Source organism: Vombatus ursinus, unplaced genomic scaffold (genome assembly GCF_900497805.2).
Source record: "Vombatus ursinus unplaced genomic scaffold, bare-nosed wombat genome assembly UNPS02014801.1, whole genome shotgun sequence".
In the NCBI taxonomy this organism is placed as follows: Eukaryota; Metazoa; Chordata; class Mammalia; order Diprotodontia; family Vombatidae; genus Vombatus; species Vombatus ursinus.
Window position 1 is genome coordinate 9,955,636 of NW_020954579.1, and position 24,337 is coordinate 9,979,972.

Genomic DNA, 24,337 nt, shown 5'->3' on the forward strand with positions numbered 1-24,337 from the left:
TTAAAGAAATCCGACTTCAAAAAGGAAGAAAGGGGCAGCTGGGTGGTGCAGTGGATAGAGCACCGTCCCTGAAGTCAGGGGGATCTGAGTTCAAATCCGGCCTCAGACCAAACACTTGACACTTACTAGCTGTGTGACCCTGGGCAAGTCACTTAACCCCAATTGCCTAAAAATTAAAAAAAAAATTTTTAAAAAGGGAAGGACATTTCAAAAAAAGTTCAGAGACAGGCACACTCCCATGCCGTGAAACTCTAAAAGAAAAGACCACTCAAGAAAAATGGAAGACACTCAAAAGCAAAATTTTGATGGGACAAATAGGAATGAGTCCAGAGAAGGAAGAAAGGGGAGGGGGGTCCACTGAAGAAGCTCTTTGATGAGCTTAAATTACATATACCAAATGAAAGCAGGAGGGATTTACGGGGTGGAGAGTAGAAGGTAGAGGGGAGTACAGAAATACGGCAAAGATCTGTGAGAGCCATGGCAAAAAAACAAAAGGTCAGAATGAACTGAGGCCATAGGAGGTAAAAATGCAAGGAAGACAAGAAAATCTATTCAAGCAAGAACAAGAAATGGGAAGGCATGATGGTTGGAGATGACTTAAGTTTTGTTTTGTTTTGTTTTTAAAGACAAAACAGAACTATCCAAGTCCTATTTTGTTTTCATTTTCTCCATGAAGGAAAATAGCTTGGAGAAAGGGTAGGACAAACAAGGATAAGGAGGAATTGACGTCCAAGAAAGGTAAAAAGAGTTGGTAAAAGAGGACAGGACTCAGCTTTTTAAAATAAAGTCACACCCTCAGGCCTCAATTCATTATGCCCCATCATACTGGAAGAACTTCAATAGGTTCATGTAACCATTGTCAATAATCTTTAAGAAATCATAGAAAATAAGAAGAGGTGCTAGGGTATTAGAGAAACATTTAAATGCCCTGGTTTTCAAAAATGAGCAAAAGACAAACCAGATTGTTTAACATTGATTTTTGGCAAAATTTGAGAACATATTATTAAACAGATGGTTTGTTCACCCTTAAAAAGGAAGTGATGATCCCTTAGAGCTCACGTGGGCATACTATAAGTCATACCAAACTATGCTGTTTTCATCTTTGACGGGATTATAAGCCTGGCAGATCATGGAAACCTAGACTACACATTTGACAAAGTCTGTCCATATCCTTGTGGACCAGAGGGAGAATCTCAAGGTGGCTGAAGGTATGATTAGGTCAACTTGTTATTCTTTGAACAACTGTGCTCAAAGAATGTAGATTAATGGTTGCTAACCTGCAGGACAGTTTTTACCATTGAATGGTAAAGTGATGAATGCAGACTTTGAAGAAGGAATAATCTAGAGATGACGCAGATGCCTGGGAGGGATGGTTAATAGATGAGTTAACAGAATCAAGATTCAAAAATATTTTCATAGAGTAGAACAATGAGAGAAAACCTTTTAGGAAAAAAACCAGCTTGTCCCATGTGGTTAAGACTCTAGTTAGATATTCCTGTAAGCATAGGACACAATCATCACACTATACTTGGCCAAACCACATCTAGAGTTTTGTGTTCAGTTTGGGCACCATTTTTAAGAGGGCCATTGAAAAACTGGAGCGATCCATAGAGGAGTGACAAGGATGATTGAAGAACTCAAAACTACCATCTTGAAGAATAGTTGAAGGAACCCAAGATATTGAGTTTGAAGGAGAGAAGACTTGGAGGAGATACGCTAGCTTTCTTCAAAAATTTGAAAAGTTGTCATGTGAAAGAATGAGTTAAACTTATACTTTGTACCTCCAGATATCAGAACAAGAGCTAAGAAACAGTGGGTATTACAGAAAGGTAGTTTTCTGCTTGATAGAAGGAAGCACTTCCCAACAATGAGAGTTGTCCGACGATGGAATGGGCTGCCTTAGGAGACAGTGAGTTGCCTGTTAATAGAAATATTCAGTATACAACACAGTTTTAAAAATAGGCAGGTCAGTGGTGCAGTGGATAGAGTGATGGACCTAAAGTCAGAAAGACCTGAGTTCAAATTCCATCTCAGATACTCTCTATCTGGGCAAGTCATTTATCCACTGTCTTTTTCCTCATTTCTAAAAAATATCACCTACCGGTTCCTTCTATTGGTTCTAATTCTTACTTACATCATCACTAATGTGAAAATATGTTTAACAGAAATGTATATGTATAACCTATACCAGATTGTGTGCCATCTTGGGCAGGGTGGTGGGGAGGAAGGGGGAGAAAAATTTTAAACTCAAAAGCATATGGAAGTGATTGTTGATAAATCAAAATAAATTAATTTAAAAAAAATCACCTACCTCCCAGGGTTGCTGTGAGGATAAAATGAGATGATATTTGTGAAGTGCTTTGCAAACTTCAAAGCAATATAGCATCGTTAATAATAATAATAAATTGAATAACCAATTTTCAGTATATCTGAAAGCAAAGATGCTAAATAATTTTTTGAAATTATAGATGGAATTACTATCAGAAAAGTACAATTGAGAGGCCATCAGTGACCATCAGTACATAAATTTATATTCTTGTTCCCATAAAAACTTTGTGGAAATAATCTATCCATCTATTGAAGTTATCCTTGATGAAAATATGAGATAGGAACAGTCAAGATTTGCAGATGATTTTTTTGCACTTAATAGTATTTTATTGTTTTCCAATTACATGTAAAAATAGTTTTCAACCTTCATTTTGGTAAGATTTTGAATTCCAGATTTTTGTCCCTCGTTCCCCCCTTCCCCTTCCCCAAGACAGCAGGCAGTCTGATCTAGGTTATACATGTACGGTCATGTTAAACGTATTTACACATTAGTCATGTTGTGAAAGACAAAATCAGAACGAAAGGGAAAAACCACGAGAAAGAAAAAACAAAAAAAAATGAAAATAGTATGCTTCGATCTTGCAGATGACTTTCTGCAGCAGACCACAGTCTGTAGCAGAACTTCACAGAAACAGTTGATTGAAAGGTATAAAGAATAAAAGATCCTGTTGTGTTTCTCAGAAATAAAAAGGAAAAAAGAAATATGCAGGCAGAGATTGGCTGGATGACCATCTTCCAGGAATTCTGCTTAGAAGATTCTTCCTTTAAGAGGAAGAGGAGGCTAGATGGTCTCTAATTCTGAGATGCTGTGAGAGAGAGAAGGAGAAATAGAAAGACGCACACTTAAGGAGGAGACATCTTCCCTTCCAGGCCTGCTGTCACTGCTGTGTGAGTGCAGGGAAGGATGTGGTATACCAGATGGCTGCACAGCAGCCTCTGGTTTTTCTAAGTTGTATGTTTGCTGTGGGTGGTAGAGGTGTTTAAGCTGTCTGCTTGCTCCCTCTGGGGCGCTCCAGCTCTTGGCCTGGCCTTGCCTCCACCAAACCATCAAGGAAACTGCTAACAGGCTGCGTGCACCCTCTTATCAGGTGGCCTGAGTTCGAAGCTGACAGTCATCGGATGTCAAATCTGGAAGCAACCTGAGAGATCATGTAATCCAATTCCAAATGGAGAGCATTTACTCAAGGTTGTACATTGTGTTTGCTGCAGAGTGTGGGTTAGAACCCAAGTTTTCTGCCTCTCGAAGTCCACGCTGCTTCCGTTCATATATTCGGCAGACATTTATTTGAAGCCTACTATGTCTGAGGCACCATACTCTCAGAGGGTAGGGAAGTGGGAGAAGAACAGGACGTAGTCTGCCCTCATGGATTTTACAATCTAGCATGGGAAATGAGAAGCCCACTGATAACTGAAACATGAGGTAGAATCTCACGGCCTTCCACCGACAAGTCTCCTCACCTCCTAAGTTCTCCTTTGAGGTAGGTACAATAGATAGAGCCCTGGGGCCTGGAATCAGGAAGACCTGGGTTCACATCTTGCTTCAGACGGTTAGCTGTGTGACTCTGGGCAAGTCACTTTTTTCTTGTTGTTCAGTCATTTTCAGTTGTGTCTGACTCTTTATGACCGCATTTGGGGTTTTCTTGGTAAAGATACTGGGAGAGGTTTGTCATTTCCTTCTGCAGCTCAATTTTACCGATAAGCAAACTGAGGCAAACAGGGTTAAGTGACTTGCCCAGGGTCACACACCTAGTAAGTGTGTCCCTCATCCTTGAAAAACCCTCACTCAATCTGACCATCCCATCCGACTAGTTTCCAGCCTCATTACCAATGATCTCTTATTTGCCAAATCTAATGGACTTTTCTTAATCCTTATCCTCCTCGACCTCTCTGCATCCTTTGACACTGTCAATCACCCTTTTCTCTTAGATACTGTCTCTCCCCTAGGTGTTCATGATACTTCTCTTTCTTGGTTCTCCTCCTAACTGTCTGGCTACCCCTTTGCTCCTGGATCATGGTTATGCCTCCTAACCATAGATATGCCCCAAAGCTTTGTCCTGGACCCTCTTCTCTTCTCCCTCTACACTCTTTCCCTTGGTTATCTCATCAGTTATTATCTGTATTCTTACTATTTGCAGATCTGTCTATCCAGTCCTACCTTCTCTTCTGACCTCTAGTCTTACATCTCTAACTGCCTGTTAAATATGTTAAATTGTATGTCCTGGAGACATCTTAAACAAAAATGTACAAAACTGAACTTGCTATCTTTCCCTTCCAACCCTCCTCTCTTTCGAATTTCTTAGTTTATTGTGTAGAAATCATGATCCATGACCATCCATACTCCCAGTCTTTGAGGCTCCCAAATGAGGGGTCATGCTCCACTCACTCTCACTCAGTCCTCTACCTGCCACAAATACCCGTCTGTTGCCAAGTCCTGTCAATTTTATCTTCATAACATCTCTAGTGTAAGCTTCCTTCTCTCTTCTGATAATCACCTTCCTGGTTCCGGCCCTGATCACTTTACATCTGGACTGCAGTAAAAGCCTGGTGGTGGGTCTTCCTGCCTCAAGTCTCCCCCTACTCCAGTCCATCCTCCACTCAGCTGCCAAAGTGGTCTTCACAGTGACAAAGCACAGGTCCAACTATATCACTTCTCCCTCCATTCAGTAAACCCAGTGATTCCCAGTTACTTCCAGGATCAGACATAAAGTCTTTTGGCTTTTAAAGACTCATGCAAACTGGCCACTTTCCAGTTTTCTTACACATTACTCTCTGCCACATACTCTACAGTACAACAACCCTGGTCTTCTTGCAGTTCTTCTCCATGGCACTCCATTTCCTGACTCAGTACCCTTTTCACTAACTGTCTCCAGGCCTAGAAGGCTCTTCCTCCTTCCCTCTGCCTCCTGGCTTCTTTCAAGACTCACCTCAAATTCCACCTTCCACCAGAGGTCTCTTCTGGTCCTCCTCACTGATAATACCTTCCCTCTAAGTCTTCCTCCAATTTAATCAGTGTATATCTTCTATGTGCATAGTTGTGTGCATGTTGTCTCCCTAATTAGAATGGAAGCCCTTTGAGGGCAGGGAATGTAGTGCCTGGCACTTAGTAGGCACTCAATAAATGATTGTTGACTTGGTTACTTAACTTTGAGTCAGTTTGAGTCTTCCCATGTTTCTGTGAATTCCTCACATTCACCATTTCTTATGACACACTATTCCATTTAATTCACATACCGTAATTTGTTCCACCATCTTCTAATCCTTGGGAGCTGATTTGGTTCATAGATTTTTGCTACCACAAAAATGACTTCTTCAAATATCCTGGTATATGGGGCAACTTTTTCCCCTGTCTTTGATCTACTTGGAGTATATGCCTATTAGTGAGTGGGATGACTGAATCCAAGGGTATCAACCATTCAGTCACTCTTCTCACATAATTCCTACAATTCTAAACACAACTTTGATTTTTAGCTTCTCACATTATCATTATTCTCACATATTATTTTTAATAACAGCAACAACCAAACTTCTTGCTAATTTGGGATCATAGCTTGATGAAAAGGAAGAGAAAGAAAAAAGAAAGGAAGAAAAAAGAGAAAGAATGTGTTAGGTTCTATGTGCACTAGATATACTAGATACAAATTCCAAGGTAATCCCGGCCCTCAAGGAGGAGACAACATATGTAGGGAAATAATGACCAGGGAGAAAAGAAGTCACAGAGATGGTGAGGGGAGTCACAGGAGAATAGATTGACATATGCTTTCCAGTAACAATGCCTATTGATTTATTGATCTAGAACCGGAAAAGGGGAGGGGAGAGAGGGAACGTGCAACAGCAAGGCATCTGGTAAGAAGATGACCAGGGAATAAAATAGAGCATGGTGGGAGCCCAGCCTAGATACAATGGACCACACAAGGTACCCACCAATCAGGACAGAGTTTTGGAAGCTGAGAGAGTTGTCTTATGGGGGGTATGGTCTCTGGTTCAGCCATCAAAGTGCCTAGTGAGTTAGGGCCTGCCTAGATAGAGTGGGGAACCGTGAGGCAAATCAAATTCCCCTTCTTGCCTTCTTTCTTATTGTTATTGTTCAGTTGTTTTTCATTTGTGCCCAACTCTTCATGACCCCATTTGGGGTTTTCTTGGCAGAGATACTGGTGTGGTTTGCCATTTTCTTCTCTAGCTCATTTTACAGATGAGGAAACTGAGGCAAACGAGGTTAAGTGATATGCCCAGTGAGACGTGACTAGTGTCTGAAGCCACATTTGGACTCAGGAAAATGAGTTTGAGCTCATATAAGGTTCTGTGTTTTCTTGAAATCATCTTTTTCCTCATTTCTTACAGCATACATAGTATTCCATCCCACTCCTATACTAGTTTGTTCAGCCATTCCCCAATCGATGAGGATTCCTTTGGTTTCCATTTCTTTGTGACCACAAAAAAAAAGCTGCTAGAAACATTTTTATACATCACAGGGATTTTTTTCTCTCTTTCTTTGGGTCGTGGGCCTGGCAGTGGTATAACTGGGTTAAAAGGCATGCAATGTTTAGCAACATTTTGGGTATAATTCCACATTGCTTTCCAGAACGGTTGGGCCCATTCACACCATAGCCCACAGCAACGCATCAGTGGGCCTGTTTTTCTCCAGTCCCTCCAACATTTGTCTTTCTCTTCCTTTCTCATCTTTGCCAATCTGATGGATGGGTGAGGCAGGACCTCAGAGTTGCTTTAATTTTAATCTCTAGTCATTATTGATTTGGAGCACTTTTTATGTGGATAAAGGCAGGTTTTTCCAAAATCTGAAGAATCAGTCTCTCAACCTTCAAGACCATAATTCATCAGGAGGAAAGGATTTCCTCTATACTTGGCCTGATCTAGCTGCTCTTCCTGTCTTCCTCTTTTTTTAAGCGCAGTTTTCACTTCCCGTTTAATACACTGGGGATGACTTTTGGGTGATTATCAGCAGTATTGCCTCACGGTGGGGAGGCACTATGGTATAGTGGCTAGAGAGCTGGTATTGAAGCCAGGAAAACCTGGGTTCAAATGTTGCCTCTGACATAGTGGCCATGTCACTCTGGGCAAGTAGTTTAACCTCTTAGTGCCCTAAGCAACTCTTTAAGACTTAAGTTTCAGCAAAAAAAAAACAAAACAAAACAAAACACTGACCTTGTGTTGATAGAGGGAGTGTGCTAACCTGGGAGGTTCCTGTTGTGTTATGTCATGTCTGACATTTCATGACCCCATTTGGGGTTTTCTTGGCAAAGATACTGGAGTAGTTCACCACTTTACCAAAGAAGAAACTGAGTCAAACAGGGTTAAGTGACTTGCCCAGGGTCACTCAGCTAGTAAGTGTCTGAGGTCACATTTGAACTCAGGTCTTCCTGACCCCAGGCCTGGTGCTCTATCCACTGCGTCACCAAGCTGCCCCATAGGTGCTATCTTTAACCTGTTGCCTCATAAATCTGTGGTAGGAGAAAAAATAAGCAGAACCACCCTATTTGAAGCGTATTATTCTCCTCCATCAAGTTTTTTTGTTTTGTTTTGTTTTGTTTTTGGCTAGGCAGTGGGATTAAGTGACTTGCCCAGGGTCACACAGCTATTAAGTGTTATGTGCCTGAGGCCACATTTGAACTCAGATCCTCCTGAATCCAGAGCTGGTGCTCTATCCGCTGCTCCACCTAACTGCCCCCCAACAAGTTTTAAAAATGAATTTCTGGGGCAGCTAGGTGGCGCAGCGCATAGAGCACCAGCTCTGGATTCAGGAGGACCTGAGTTCAAAACTGGCCTCAGACCAAACACTTGACACTAGCTGTGTGACCCTGGGCAAGTCACTTAACCTCAATTGCCTGAAGAAAAAAAAAAAAGAAAATGAATTTCTGTTCTAGACTGATGTTTCCTCGGGCTAATATGTGTCTCTATATCAAAGTCAAGTGTTTGCTGGTTGAGATGATACCTTACCTCTTTGCCTCCCCCTCATTGTGGTGATTGCTTTATATTAGCTAAAATTCAGGAGGAAACAAATGGTAAAAATCTATGTCGGTGTCTTTTCAACATCCCCCTTCCCATTTTGTCAGCCCCAATAGCTTGAATGGGATGGGGAAGAAATGTAATTGCACACCGTGTCTTCTCATCTTCATCCTGTCCTCTACTTTGGGGTTCATTTTGACCTGTGCTTTAACAGTGGTCTCATAGTCAGTGGTCAGACAGCTGATTTAAAAGAGACTCCCATGTTGGTAAACAGTCATTTCCTGTCGGTTAAGATATGGTCAATTTCAGTTTTCTGGCTATTGTTCATTGCTGGCTTTCATCTTTTGACTCATCTTAAAGTTATTTATGGGCATGAGACTTCTGTGTAATATACAAGCATTTACCCTCTTTCACTCCTCAACTGTGTTTTTCAGCGTTTTTCACTGTTTCCCCCAATGCCCACTTTTGCTTTGAAGCCATCTGAGCATTAAGGTCTATGCTGACTCAGTTTGAAAGCTCCCAAAGTCCTTCCTAGAGTTTTTCTAGTTTCTTAGCCTCTGCAACAGATGTAGATAAGCTGCAGTTAATTTCCTGCTCATCTTTTTGCTTACACTCATCATAAGCACCATGAAATGATGTTTTCTGTTACCTTTGGGCTCAGGATGCGGCCAATTCTACCAGCTCCTTTGTTTGCCTCTCCAAAGAGAATCATTTTCCTATCCAGTTGCATCTTCCTTATGTTTTTCGTCTTCATTTATAGTGAAAATGCCAAGAGTAGATGATTCCATTCCTCCAATAAAATGTCAATTTGTTGGTCATTGAACAAGAGCCTCACACTTAGAGCATCAGCAACTAAATGAATGTTTATAGATGGTCTGAAAATTGTTTTTAGCATTGTCCAGTCCCTCATTTATCACTGTGTCATCACTACAGATGGAGGAAGGCGCTGCATAGGGCCATTTAAAGTTTTTCTTTGTTTCATGGGTTTTAAGTGTTCATCACCATTAGGTCATGGCTTTACTGCTGGGTGATGAGCCTCTCTCAATTTAGGTATGCTGGTCTTTAGAAACTGAAGCCTTTTCATCATGGTGGAGAGTACAAGGGCCTATACTCTACCAGCAGTGTTTTCAAGACCACACACAGGGTTATGCAAACTATCAAGTGCTATAGAAATGTGAGCCGTTATTATTAATAAAACAGAATTGGGGGGAAAAAATCCCTTCACTGCATTCCCCTTTAAAAAGGGCAGTTAAAAAATTTTGACTAAAGGGGGCAGCTAGGTGGCGCAGTGGATAGAGCACCAGCCCTGAAGTCAGTAGGATCTGAGTTCAAATTCGGCCTCAGACCAAACACTTGACACTTACTAGCTGTGTGACCCTGGGCAGTCACTTAACCCCAATTTCCTCAAAAAAAAAAATTGACTAAAAAAGAAAAAAGAAAAGCAAAAAATAAATAAATGGGGGGGGGGGGGGATTTGACTATACTCATTTAGAATTTGTAATAAATCAACCAGTGCTGTCATTTGCCTAAATTAGCCTGCTAAATCAATCAAGTGTCAGCCAGTTGGCAGAGGACATGTTTCATGTACTGTGAAAGAACACAGTGATTTTCAAAACTATTTTTACATTTGGCACCTTTGTTGTTATTCAGTTGTTTCCATCACGTCCAACTCTTTGTGACCCCATTTGCGGTTTTCTTGGTAAAGACACTGACATTGTTTGCCATTTCCTTCTTCAGCTCATTTTACATATGAGGAAACTGAGGCAAACAGGGTTAAGTGTCTGAGGCCAGATTTGACTGAACTCAGGTAGATGGGTCTTCCTGTCTCCAGGCCTGGCGCTCTATCCACTGCACCACCCAGCTGCCCTATAGAATTTTAAGGTTTGCAAGACACTTTACGTGTGTTTATCATATTTGATCCTCACAACAGCTCTGAGATACCTCAGATACCTGAGAAAGGTTTAAGTGACTTGCCCAGGGTTACATGGCTGGTATCTAAGGTGGGATTTGAACTCAGGTCTTCCTGACTCCAGTTCCAGGGCTCCTAGCACTACATCACCTAAATTCCTGTATCTATTTTGTTTTCCTCTCTTCCCCCTCCTTCCAATAGAATCTAAGCTCTGCAAAAGAAGGGATTTTTTTCATATTTAAGTCTTTATCTTTCCTGTCCCTGTGGGCCTGGACATAGTAGGAACTTACATGCCTGGAGAATTGAATTGAGTCACTAAGTTAAAACTGGTCACTTGGTATCTACTTTTGCCAGAGTGGCTGTTTGGACCTGGAAGAGTGTGTATGTGTGTGTGTGTGTGTGTGAGTGTGTGTGTGTGTGTGTCTGTCTCTCTCTCTATATATAAATATATATGTGTGTGGGTGGGTGGGTATGTATGTATGTATATATTTGTGTGTATGTATATATTTCTAATTACGTGCAAAAATTCTAACATTCTAAAATTTTAAGTTCCAAATTCTCTCTCTACCTCCTTTGCCCCCACATTGAGAAGGCAAACAATGTGACATAAGTCACACATGGACCCTGGAAGTCTTAAAACCATTTTTCTAAACAGTTCTAAGCCTTTTCCAAATTTAGGCTCCTCCCCCCCAACAACACACTCACAAAGAAGTCAGAATTAACAAGGCTTGATTAGGTAGGCTTATTTCCGATAGCTCCAGGAAGAAAAATACTCAGACTAAGTCTCTCCCCATTTAAAAGTCATGCCATGGCACATAAGTAGGTGCTTAATAAACCCCTTCCTCCTTTCTTTCCGTCTTTCTTTCCCTTCTCCTCCTTTCCTTTCTTCCTTCCTTCCTTCCTTCCTTCCTTTCATATGCTACTGTTTCCTAGCATTGTGAACTTGCTGGGACATCAAGGTTCTAACCTGTTCCCCATTCTCTACTGGTCTAGCCATGGACCTGTCCATACCCAATCACACACAGATCCCATCCCATTTTCTTCTCTTTATTATGACTACCTTCAACTCTGCCAACTAGCCAAGTATTATAGCACCCCCAGAGTACTGAAATGCCCCAGAATCAAAGGGCCAAAGCATATAAGAAACAGAAGGGGATTTGGGGAGGGATCATTGACACCAACCCCCTCATTATCTGAAGACCTCAGAGGAGTGCGTGGCCTGAGGTCTCAGCAATTCAATAGTAGAGCCAAGGTTGGAATCCAAACCCTAGGCCAGTGTGCTTTCTCGCAGGTCATGGCCCACATCAGTAGGTGCTTGGAAAACAGTGACATAAGTTTTTCTCCTCCTTCTCTTCCACTTCTCTTTCTTCTCTTCTTCTTCTCCTCCTCCTCTTCCTCCTCCTTCTTCCACAACCACTACTACTACTATTACTACTACTAGCTGGAATTTATGTAAAACTTTTAATGTTTGCAAATAACTTTACATGTATATATAAAACTTTATATATATTCTTTTATCCTCACTACTACCTTGGGAGGTAGTGCTATTTTATACCCATTTTACAGATAGGCAGAAAGATTTTAAGTGATTTGCCCAAGGTCACACAACTAGTGACTGAGGTAGAATTTGAATTCAGGTCTTCCCGACTTCACATCCAGTGCCACATGGGCTCATGGCCTCTCCTTTTGATTTTTCTGTGTGATTTCTCTCCTTCTTATATCAGAGGCCCACAGCTCCTGAAGCAAGGTTGTTTACCCACTTCGCCTCAGTCCTCAAGTCTTGAAAGTCATCATGGCTCATTGAAAATTGCACTGAATGGTAGCTCGGTGGCACAGTGGATAGAGCTCTGGCCTTGGAGTCAGGAGGACCTGAGTTCAAATCCGACCTCAGACACTTGACACTTACTAGCTGTGTGACCTTGGGCAAGTCACTTAACCCCAGTTGCCTAAGTTAAAAAAAAAATTGCACTGAATTTGGAGTCAGAGGATGTGGTTTTAGTCCTGCTCTTGTACTTTCCACCTGGGTGATATTGGGCAAGGTCACTTCACCCCCTCTAGGCCTCAGTTTCTCCCTCTGTCCAATGAGGACTGGGTTCCTCTCCAGCCCCAGGTTCCCTGATCTCCCACCCTTTTCTCCTTTTAGATCGAGTCTCACAAGCTAACCTTCCGTGAGAACGCCAAAGCCAAGACTGACCACGGAGCAGAAATTGTCTACAAGTCACCCACCATGTCTGGGGACACCTCCCCGCGGCACCTCAGCAACGTCTCTTCTACGGGAAGCATCAATCTCGTGGACTCCCCTCAGCTGGCTACGTTGGCTGACGAAGTCTCTGCCTCCCTGGCCAAGCAGGGCTTGTGATCTTGCCCAGCAGTGTGGTAATCATGGAGAGAGGAGAGAGAGAGAGAGAGAGAGAGAGAGAGACAGAGAGAGAGAGACAGAGAGAGAGAGAGAGAGAGAGAGAGAAAGGAAAAAAGAAAGAATAATTGTACAGCCCTTCTTCCTCTGTTCCTTTCCCAGCTGTTTCTCACAGATTACCTAATTGGTCAATGATTTAACCAGGCCTCTAGCTCCAGAACCTTAAAATCAGTGATGGGAATAAAAGCAAATTTTGTCTTTACAAATTGAATTATTGGGGCTAACAGTTATAATAAATTTTTAAAAAATTTTTCAAAAGGAAGCCACACCCACATTTTTCTAGGCCAATTCGATTCAGTTATTCCCTTTTTCCCCCCCAAGGTGAGAAATGGAATGCTATCAATGCTGCTGCTGGGGAGTTTCAAGGAACCGGCCTGGTGCCCATCTCCTCCTCCTGCCCCTCCCCTCAGCCCCAGCAGCAGCAGCAGTGGGTTGGAGACCTGCCTTACCCAGAGATTCACAGAGACCCCCAGGCCACGTTTATGTCAGAGACAGAGAGAGAGAGAGAGAGAAAGTGGGTGGGTACCCTGTGCCCGCTCTACTGTCATTATCAGAGCTCAGATGAAGACCAGAAATGACAAGCTGTGATAGGCACGATTGTAAAACCAAATATCCAGGGTGCTGTTGAGGGGCACGTCGGAGCCAATGTCTTGTGGGGATGTTTGCTGGGGTTTTTGTTGTTGCTGCTGCTGCTGTCTTATTTTACAGCTCTGTGGGGAAAGGGGTCCTTTGTCACCCTGAGCTTGTAAACTGCTTGGGAATTGGTCTGAGCTTTCTGGAGCAGACTAGGAGTGTCTTCTGGAAGACTGCCCTATGTACAGTGATAGGGTAGGAAGGACACCGTGTCTGTTCCTAAGCCTCAAAGTATTGACTTTGCTGTACTGAAAGCAGCTAGGTTTTTTGGTTTGTTTCTTCTCCCCTCATCCCCCTTCCAGTGGACTGGTAGACCCTTAGGGAAGGGTCATGATGCCAGTAGAAGCTGTTTCCTGTCCCCTTCTAAAAGGTGCGCTGTGTCCGTACTGTCTGGGGTTCTGAGGCTACAATCAGTGACTTGTGCTGGTTTTGTCGATAGGAATCGCTGTTCTTAGAGCTTACCTGTTATCTTTGCCACAAGTCTTAGAGGACCACGCCTCCAGCTCTGGAGCACAAGGGGAGACAAAGCCTTGTTCCTAGCTGGGGTACTCCTTCCTCACCTCTCCCTCTCCCTCCTTTCCCAGTTCTTAAAATCTGGGGCCTTTAGCGTTCTCTAGCCTCTCTGGCCTGGTTTGGGGAGGTCAAAGGTATAATGGGCTCTAGGAACCCATAGACCTCAGGGGTGACTGGAAAGAGGTTGATGCTGAGGTCACGTGCCAATACCTGTGGCATGGCTGGGGGAGAGGTGGAGGTGCTGCAGGCCAAACCCCCTCTTCCCCTTCTTCCCATACCACGGAAGGCCATTTTTGTACTTTATGTATACGTGCCCTTGGAATTCTACAGTCAGTTTGGTGGTTCCTAAGCTTCAAAGTGTTGCCATCCTAAGCCATGCCCCCTTGTCCCTCTTACACAGCCTCTTAGCAAGTTCCTGAGGGTCCTGCCCTCTGGCACATCACCCTCTAAGCCTCTTCAGCTACACACAGCAAAAGGGAATAGCAGGAGCACCGTTCCCCTAGCCTTTGCGGGGTAAACCCTCCCCTGGGTGTTGATCAGGTTGGAGATGAGAGTGTTCTCTTTAGGGGAGAGGCCCACCTTTGGGCTCCAGATTTTCTCTCCAAACCTTTGCTTGTCTCTAATGAGCATCTGCAGCTCAACTGTTTTGCATCTCTCTCTTTGCCAAGTGAATCTCAACCTTCCCTGTAGCCCCTAAAAAGTCAGTTTCTACTTGTGGGCAGTCATCGATCTTTGGTTCTATTGCTTCATGATTCCTTTTCCTTCCAGAAAAAAATTGCTGTGAGTATTGCACTGACATTCTCAAAGATACGGCTGGTTGAGAGAGCTGCAGGATCCAGGCCATTTCACAGGGGACAGGTGGTGAGCCCTTCCCACCACGGTCAGTTATCCATGACCTGTCAGTGAGGGCCCTACCACTTCAGACAGTCACCAAATCCGTTTTCCTTTCCGCTGTACTCTCTCCCTAGGGAAGGTATCTCTACCTTCTCCTCCCACCCTCATCCTTTCCAGAGAATGCCCTATCTCTCTCTGCCACTCTCCCCCCCCCACTCCATATTTAATTGAAAGATGCTTCTGTGTTTAAGCTGTGGAATAAGTGAACAGAGGCTTCTCCTTCCTTTATTTCTCAATCAACTTGTGATGTATAGTTGCATTTGTCTTGTATATGCTTGGAATTCACCAGGGTGATGATTATAAAAAAAGAAGAAAAAAAAAGGAAAAAAAAAAAGAAAAAAAACTCGCATGTATCATTAAGTGCTTACAGAGCGGTTTCTAACCCTTGTGTGCACCCAGGGGCAAACTGCCCCCACACCCCAAGCACTGTCCGCACAATGAAGCAGCTGCAAGAGTGAGAACTGACTTCTTAGTGTCCTGAGAGAGATGGGCCCTGGGCAACTGTCGAGCTGTGACCACTCTACCGGCCCACCCCACCCTTGCTGTCTGCTCAGCTCCGGAAAGGTTTTCAGCATCAAGAATATTCTGGAGACCAGACACCGACCCCAGGCAGAGGGGGAGTTAATGGCCTCCAATTCTTGGGGAGGCGGGGGAATGGGGCTCTTCCTTCTCTCTGCACCAGGGCTGGGGTCGAGGGTGAAGTAACTGCAGACGTGGGAAGAGGAGCTGTCAGCTCCCGACTGAACCACCTCCTTTCCCAGGTTGGTTGCCCCCCAGCTCTGCAGTTGGAATGAAAAGCTAGCGGATCCCCGAAGGAAGTAAGCATGTGATGGACTTTGCCAGTTCTCCAGCTGTGGCACTTGTTTAAATGAGGTTATCCTTGAACTGTTGCAGAGAAGAAATGAGGCCCTCCCCCATCACTGGTGATACAAAGGACTTATGCCCTACCCTTCCCTTCACATCCATCCATTTCAAAAAGACCTAGGGTCTGCACGTTTTGGAGAAACAAGTCACATGGGGCCAGCCAGGTAGCTCCCATCAACTAAACCTGAGAATGGGACAATGAGGGGCTCAGAGTCTAATGGTCTGAGTTCTAGTTCCCCCCTCAGGTGCTTACTACTACGTGATTTTGGGCAAGGCTCAACCTCCCTAGCTTTAGTTGCTCATCTCGCACATAAGGGGCTTTGTACTCGATGAAGGCCATTGAGATCTCCTGGTGCTAGAGCCACCCAGCTTAGCCACATCCGACCTCAAAGCAGATACTGGATTTTCCTCTAGGGAAGCCCAGGGGCCTCCCTGGCGAAGGGCGACTGGGACAATGGGACTGAAGAGCTAGCAGCCTGCCCTCAGTAGGGCGGGCCGAAAGCACCTAACAGGATTGTAGAACAAAGACAGTTGGAGGTTCTCTGGGGGCATAAGCTGCCCGAATGGACGTGTTGGGGAGATGCCTCCTTGGCTCTGAAGGTCAGAGCTCTCCTTGATAGGCCAAGCTAGACGATGTCACTTTGGGAGCTGGCAAGGCAGGGTTCAGGTGAAGAATGGTGGCACGAGGTTTCTGCCAGAATGCTATGGGCAGGTATTTATTGACAGCTCGCCATTCCGTGACAAAGACGGCTGGAACAGGTGGGTGAATGGATTGGGGAACAGAGAGGTGGCAAAATGGGGAAGTTTAGTTACTTCATCATTAGCTGCCAGTTTACCCCTTGGTTTCATACTGTCTCTTATCTCGGGTGAGATGGGAAAACGGATTTTTCCTGGAAAATCCTATTTTGAAGGGTCAGTACTGTCCTCTGTGAGAATCCTACCAAGCAGGAAGAGGCCTCTGTCTGGGTTTGCTGCTGATGCACTATTAGGCTCTGGTAACTTCATTTCATTTTCGGGGTTCTCTGAAGCCACCAAGGTCTCAAGTCTTGACAGTCACTGCTCTAGGTTTGGGGATCAGAGAGCAGTGAGGTGGGAAGGATGCACTGAAGCAAGAAAGCAACACTGCAGCGTAAGAAGCTTTCCCTCCCCAAACCTCCATGAGATTCCAAGGAGAGGGCTGTTTGCTCAGCCCTATGCTAACATTAGCCCCTGCTGAGACTCTCCTGGCATGACCCTGACTTAGGGAAGCTCTCCCTTGCCTTGGAACCTGATCACCTCCAAGCCCACAAGCCTTTTGCTCCTCTGCTGAAGATGGAGGGAAGCAAATCATCCTAGTGGCTAAACCAAGCCCAGTACTCCTTCAATTGTAAGCCAGGAAGGGGTGGGGTGGCATCAGGGGGAAGCAGAACCCGCCATCCTAAACCAACCCTTGTGTCCTTGTCCTTTCCTGGCCTGAAGGGAGACAGAACAAGGTCTTGATGTTGCTCCTTTGGCCGGACACAGCTCAGAAGTCAAGGTGGGCCAATCAGAAGTAGACAGGCCTCTGGGCCCAGTGCAAAGAGGGAAAATAAATGTGACTGAGTTTGTATCTTACAGAATTGTTGCCCAAATCCAAAAGCATTTCTTCTTTAACTTCCTCCCTCCCCATCTTGCTTGGAGAGGAACCATGCAGGTGAGGTCTTGCTCAGGGCAGTGCACTGTAATAGTCTTCCCTTGTGAGGCCATCCATGACACAGGTACCCATTGTTTGGGTGCAGCTGTAGTCTTGCCTCTGAGCTCTTCAGAGCCCTAGCTTTAGGCATTAAAGGAGCCAAGCTTGGCCTTGCCTGTCATTGGTGTTTGTGAATGGATCAGGAAAAGCTTGACTTAATCTTCAACATTTTCTTGTCTCCCGGCCCCCAATCCACTGGGGGAGGTCACTGGATTTGTAACTTGATGAGAAAAATTCTTACAGGGGCAGTGATTAGGCCTAGGGAGGTAGGAATGCCATCTCCACACCACCAATACCAGCCACAGCCACTGGCTTATATAGACATAGCCACTACCACTCAGCAAAACTGGGGGTGGGGTTAAAGAGAAAGACCTGAAGCCCTAGTTTTCTTCAATTCTCTTCCTCCCTCAATCCTATGTATTGAATTCCACCTAGATCACCTCTTGTGGTTGGAATCTGCATTTCCCGTTTGTGCCATGAGGTAGTAGGAAATTTAAAATGGGCAAGAGGGCAGAAACCAAAAAGCTGATAGAACTGACCCTTAATTTCTTCCCCCTTCAAACCACCTTTTGGTGGGAGACTTTGTCTTTCTCTCTTACTCTCACACACACTGACACATAGTGTCTTGCCAGAAGCTGCCCGGTATGGGCATCTAGGCCCCTTGGTGCCTCTCCCTACCAGGTCCCATCGTAAGTAGTCAGAGAACTTTGAGAAAATCTGAGGGCTGGCCAGAGTTCAGAATGCTCTTCTTCCAATGATGCTGTTTTGGCCCAGGGAGTCTTCCCTCTGTTCAGTTTTCCCTACCCCACGTCTTTCCTTGGGCTTGGGGAAGCTGTACATCCTAATGAGCTTCTGAGAAGAACCCATGTCCAAAAGGCACAGGCTTCCTTTCTTTCAAGTCGCTGGACTCCTCTCTTTTTCCACCTGCCCTGTGGCTGGAACTGCTCACTTGCTTAGGGGAGTTGGGAGCAGGCAAGTTACTTTTCTCCTCAGACTGTTTGAAAAGGGTTACAAATGGGCACTGCCCTTTATCTATGGCTTAATCTTCCACTGGGCCTTGACCCCATGGGGAAGCACAGTTCCTGCATTGTAATCCACATGGTTTCCTAATTAATTTGGGGGGTCGGGTGGGGGTGGGGGGTGTCGAACTCATCCTAGCTTAGCTTCCTGTCTGTGAATGTCCATAGTATTGTGTGTTTTAACAACTGGTTTACACTGTTGCTGTAAAAGTGAATTTGGAAATAAAGTTATTACTATGATGAAAATAAAATACTTTCTTTGTGGGGGATGGGGGAAGGGTAGGAAAAAGGAGTGGGCAACAGCAAGAGCTTCCAGGACATAGAGAATTATTGTGCCCAATCCCTCCTCCACTTCTAAGGGTTTACTGGCAGGGTACAATGAAAAGAACATGGGACATGGTTTCACATTTCATTCTGTCGCTTACCTGTGCAGTTCCCAAGAGTCAACATCATCTCTTAAACTCTGGCCTACCAAATGAGGTACACAAGTGGAGGTGTTTTGAAATCCATTCTGGACTTTTTAGTGGAGACTCAGCATATAACCTTAATGTTAGCTGGAAAGGTCAAAGCCTATCTGAACCAAAAGTTGTTACCACTTAACAGGGAGATCAAACAGTCACCAGCACTTAAGGTATAAAAAACCACACATGTTCAGTCATCTTTATTCGTGGTTCTGGACTTCAGCCTTAAAGGAGCAACTCGGGCACAGGGCCAGGCACAAAAACACTGCCCGTATATGGGCCCTGTGTTATCCATATGACTGGTAGTAAAACATCCAGGAGGCCCCTTAGGAAGCAGCAAAGTGTGGTGATGAGGTGTAGGGGGAACCTATGTGGACCAGAACTTACTGGATACCTCAAACAACTTAATTTTCAGCAAATCATTTAAACAACACTGAAGTTGGACTAGTTAAGTTCTAGACCATCTACACAAAGCATCTGGGCCCACACTAACGACTCAACAAAACCCAGGAGAGATGATGAGGTACTGAACTCAAATTATTTTCTTGTAACACTTAAAATCTCATGCAGAAGTTTCCACAATACTCCAAAGTAACTGGAACAAGGTCATTTACACACAGGTGCTTTCCTTGGTATCAGCATGAACAAATCTGAGAATAATCTGGGTTGGGATGTGGGTGTGTGCATACATATAAATATAAAAACATTAAAAATGATTTCCCTGATGACCTTAAGAAATGGGACTGTCACATCTGGAGAGAGGGATAATTGAAGTCCGAAGTTTACATGGCTGGAGAATGTGACTGTGATGGGGGAGGCAAAGTATTGCCACCATGTGACAGTAAATTGTTTGCTTCCAGGTTGGGGTTTAGGAGCCCACATTCTTCCTGCTGTTGGGTTTAACTGGGTAGCTCAGTCTTGGATTTTCTCCCCCCTTCATGGTTCTAGTTCCCCAAGGAGCAATTCTCAGCTCTGTAACATGCAGTAGTTACTGTAGACAAACGCTAAAAAGCGTATACCACTTGGGCAACAAACTTCTCTTCCAGATCTGCTCCGAGGGTCAGCTAGGACAGTTAACTCAGTACGTGCTTTTGATACACAATGAACCCAGCGCAGGCCCCACCCCGCCTCCAGACTTGAGAAAAAGTAAGGGCTGGAACTAAGCCAACAACCTTACAAGCAGAACTCAAGCACAAGCAAAGGAAAAGGGAGAAGAAAAGTGGAGAAAAGAAACTCACTTTCCTCGCGAATCTGAGAGTGAGTTCAGGGAAAAAAAGGATATAGACGATTACAGTCATATTCAGGAGCATTTTACGTGGCACTTTAAAGGTTTGCAAAGTGCTTTAATGTAAACTAAACTGATCATGAGGCTATATGGGGGGGGGGGGGGGAGTGCTGGAAATCAAACACATCCAGGCTGAATGTTGGACATCTCCAATGAACTCAAATACCACCTACAGAGGTTTTGGATGTCGGTTCCAGGCATGAAAGGTTAAAGGTGTAAAGTCCACCCAACAAAATAAATGGGAAAATGCTTCGAGTACCTTCACGAGTTTCACCTCCCTTTGTGTCAAAGGGGCCAACATGGAGCATCACGCCGGCTCTGTCAGCACATCCATCTGCAGCATGGAGAACCTGGAGGCAAAGAATTGGTCCTGGCCAAGGCCAGATATAACTGCGCCTGGAGTCAGAGAGTGGGAGCTCTCCAGTGTTCAGGGCAAGAGTAGACAGTGGAGAATGCTAAGTCCCTGCACCCAACCTGTAGCCCCCCCTCCATCACACCTCCTCTTAGTCACAGCGATAACTGTCAAGGGACAACCCAAGTGTTGATCTGGGTGCTTTCTTATCAGTGAACAATGTGGCAGCGGTGAGGGCTATTCATCGCATGTACTGGGTCTATTCACACCTTATATATAAGGAGACCTAGGGAGTTCAGGACTGGGATGGACAGGAGGAAGACTTTCAGTATCCTTCATGGAATTACTTTTGACTGGGGGGGTCAGAGCCTTGAAGAATTCACCCTCCTAGGGTAGGTTAAGGAAGGGACTCTGGCTCAGAAAAGAGTAAGATTTTTTTTCTGGCCTTCTGAGAGGTTTCCCTGTTCTGGACCTACTCTGGAAGAAATAATTCATTTGGAAGAAAAAATGGAAAGATATTGCCCTGGCTTGGGATGAGTGCAGTTTTTCTGAACACAAATGAGTACTCTATCTTGTCACTGGCCTTACAGTGTCTATCCTCAACCCTGAATGGGAGCAAGTTTGCCTAGTGTGGGTGATTTTCACCTAATCGAAAGTCCTGAGATCCCTTAATTCTTTCCCCAACTGCTCACTATTACCTAGAGTTCTATCATCAAAATTTCTTCCTTTTAAAAAACCAAAGGCTTGGGTTCCTGTTGCTACAGGACAGCTCCATACGGTGTTTATAGGATATTCACATATTGTCAGGGCTGGAAGAACCGTTAAGAGAACCAAAGCCCTGGGGTAGTGGCTTGCAACCAAGTCTAGGTCCAGCAAGGCCAGAAGTTGATTCTTACTCCCAAGTTCAGCCCACTATAAACTATTCTCAATTACTGGGATGAGACTGGATAAAGAATCATAGCTGCTACTTGAGGGGAGCGCATTTGAGGAGACAGAGAGTAGGGAAAGAGGTCTCAGAAAACGGTTGTCAGCTATTATAGCCCAGGGTCTCAGTATTAGCTCTTATCTCTTAGAAGACAAAATGTGGCATGCTACATCCAGAAATGTCCTCCAGGACCATTAATATTTACGGAATCATTTCCTATGGCAATTCTCTGAGCTAGGCCATCACCAGGATGGATGTCAGAGTCCATACAGCAGCCACAACAATGTACTCAAGCAATAGATGAGATATATATATGTATTTTTAAAATGACATCTGCCCTCCCCCACCTCATGGTTTACAAAATGCTTTCCTCACCAATCTAAAGGCAGATGGTACAATTACCATACCCCCAATTAAAGGCAGGAAGTGGTGACCACAGTTGAGGTGAAGCTGAGGGATCTTTCCATTACACAACACTGGCTGATTCTCCATAAATTTAGTTCATATTATGATTTACTAAGTGCTTTACAGTCTCTCTCCTTACAACAGTCCTGTGAGGGAAGTGATACCACTACTACCATTCTATTGGTGAGAAGTAGTCTCAGAGGAGTTAACTAACTTGCTCAGGGCCACCCAGCGCAGTGAGTAAATAAGTGTTAAGGACTTAGACCCATGGCCTTCTCAATCTGTATCCAACCGGTCTTCTTTCCACTGCAGCCCCTTACTTGTTTGGTATGTGAATAAGCATGCAGTGTTACTCTCACCTCAGTGCTCCCAATGCCCAGCCTAACAGAGGGAGTAGCAAGAAGTGCCACGTCTTGGAAAAATACAGACCTCAGGCCCTTTGTCCCACCAAGGCCAGACACTTAGTAAGGATGACCTAATGGATCTTTTCTTTTGACTTCCTCTGCTTCCTGGGTTGTCTTCTGAGAAAAGCTTAGACTGTTGGGACATCCACCCATAGGGAGAAAACTTGTTCCTGGGAAACCTGTCTGGGTGCATTCGCTGACACCAGCTTAGGATAGAGAGAAATGAACTCTGAAGTCCCTTCTTGCTCTGAAATTCTATGCAGCTCTCCCTGTACCTGGCCACAACTGGCTCCTGGAGCTGGCTGCTCTGTCCAGCCAGGGAACCCAGTAAATCCTGTTTGCCAAAAAAGAACCCAGCAAATAACATCCTGTAACTTTTTTTTTAATTTTTTTCCCATTTTTTTTCACTTTTTTTTTTGGGAAGCACTGTTCTGTGCTCTGTGAACAGAATCAAGACATTAACAAAGATCAGCTTCTCTGAAGAAAAGCATTTCTATAGAACAAAGACAGCTACGAATTCTGCTGCCATTACACAGCTCAAAGCAAGAAAAGAAAATATTTACAAAATACAAGGTGGGGTTTTTTTTTTTTTTTGCATTTTTGTGGGTTTTTTTTTTTACAATGCTAAAAGGGTTATTCAGAATTTTCAACCTTATAAATAGAAGAAGCACTTATGCATAGGGATATGGTGCATTATTGTTTTTTAAAGAAACAATGACAAACCCTTTAACTAGCAAACAGAAAAAAAAGTCACTAATGTTGAAAATTGTGAAAAAACCCCAACCATTAAGCAGTTCATCTACTATTTTTATACGATTACAAAATGGCCAAAAAAAAAGTTATGTCCTTTGTTTTTTTCCTCTTTTTGGTGATGTAATTATACATGAGACAGGCACAAGGACAAGGAAGATGATGGGGGGTGGGGGTGTGTGTGTGGAGGGAAGAAGAGACTAGGACATTCCACAGGCAAGGGCCTAAGGGAAGGGTTATGAGATAAAGGGCCTAGTGGAGACAGACTAAGGATAACTTAGACATGAAGGAAATTTGTTTAAGTGATCATCTGAGAAGAAAGTTAGGATGACTAAACTGATGCTTCATTTTCAAACCCTCCTAGTTGGCTGGTTGGGGAATGGTAATATAGGTTGAACCTAAACCCTGCCTGTAAAACAAGACAAGTGAGAAATGTGTACTCAATGTGTGTGTGTGTGTGTGTGTGTGTGTGTGTGTGTGTGTGTGTGTGTGTGTGTGTGTGAGAGAGAGAGAGAGAGAGAGAGAGAGAGAGAGAGAGAGAGAGAGAGAGAAACTGAGCAGCTGGGTTGCTATAGTTAAGGAGTCAAAATAAAGGTGACTAAATGCAGAGGAAGAACCAGATGGTTCTTCCAGCCACATAAAAGAAGGAAAGCTCAGCCTGCTCGCTGAGGGCTACACATACATTATTGCAGACTGCCTCAAGCAAGCCCCTCAGAGACCTGGTGGGAGCCAGGGCTGAACCGGAACACTCCAATGTCCATGCCCCAAACCAGCACTCTGATGCCTGGGTTCCAGGTGACAAAAAGGGGAAACACCTGATGTAAATTTCTTTGTCACCTTGGAAGAACATGTTTTATCTAAGGAAAAATAAATCTGAAAGTTCAGTGAAACAGTGGGACTGGGGAACATGCTAGAACCAGGCGGGGCGGGGAGTTAGGGATGGGAGGGGTCTTACCCAGAACTTTTATTTGCCAACTGGAGGAATAGTCCATTTAGGTGTGCCACAAGACAAATATGGAAACCAAGAAAGAAAAGGGAAAAAAAGAAAAAGGGGAAAAAAGACCAAAACTGTTTCTAAACTCCTTAAATTCACTAAAAACTGTGAAAATTTTCGGCATATGATGTTTGAATATCAAACACAGAGATTTCTGAAGCTTTAATGCCAAGTTAGTGAGTTCGTTCAGCTGGACTCTCAAACTCCACTTGTTCATCTGTGGGTCGGGCGTTGCACTGTGGCTGATGCTGACAGGTGCCTGCTCTTGCAACTAGCAAGAGGAGGGGAAGTGGGTGCACTGTCCAGCTCCCGGCCTCCCTTGCCACCTGGGGTACGCCGAGTACAACGGGCTGCCCGTTCCTGTGCATCCAGCTGGTCTTCACACTCCACCTGGGGGCTGTGTGCCAGGGGGAAGCTCCGTCGCTCCCAGGGTTGGACAGTCTGCAGGGCACAAACAAAGTGAGTGAAGGTAAGGTGGTGGTGTGATCACCCATGGTTTGCCCTCCTTCTCCA

General features: G+C 44.3%; 2 protein-coding genes across 8 annotated transcripts in view; one reads left to right on the top strand and one right to left on the bottom strand.

The window, feature by feature from the left end:
• MAPT (microtubule associated protein tau) overlaps positions 1-18,393 on the top strand; it is a 168,669-nt gene extending 150,276 nt beyond the window's left edge. For all 4 annotated transcript variants that reach the window (XM_027873226.1, XM_027873223.1, XM_027873224.1 and 1 more), the window contains one exon: positions 12,342-18,393. In XM_027873226.1, the coding sequence (XP_027729027.1) occupies positions 12,342-12,557 (216 nt within the window). In that variant the 3' untranslated portion in view covers positions 12,558-18,393. The remainder of the gene's footprint in view (positions 1-12,341) is intronic.
• A 3,179-nt stretch (positions 18,394-21,572) lies between these two features.
• KANSL1 (KAT8 regulatory NSL complex subunit 1) overlaps positions 21,573-24,337 on the bottom strand; it is a 206,868-nt gene continuing 204,103 nt past the window's right edge. For all 4 annotated transcript variants that reach the window (XM_027872742.1, XM_027872743.1, XM_027872741.1 and 1 more), the window contains one exon: positions 21,573-24,265. In XM_027872742.1, the coding sequence (XP_027728543.1) occupies positions 24,038-24,265 (228 nt within the window). In that variant the 3' untranslated portion in view covers positions 21,573-24,037. The remainder of the gene's footprint in view (positions 24,266-24,337) is intronic.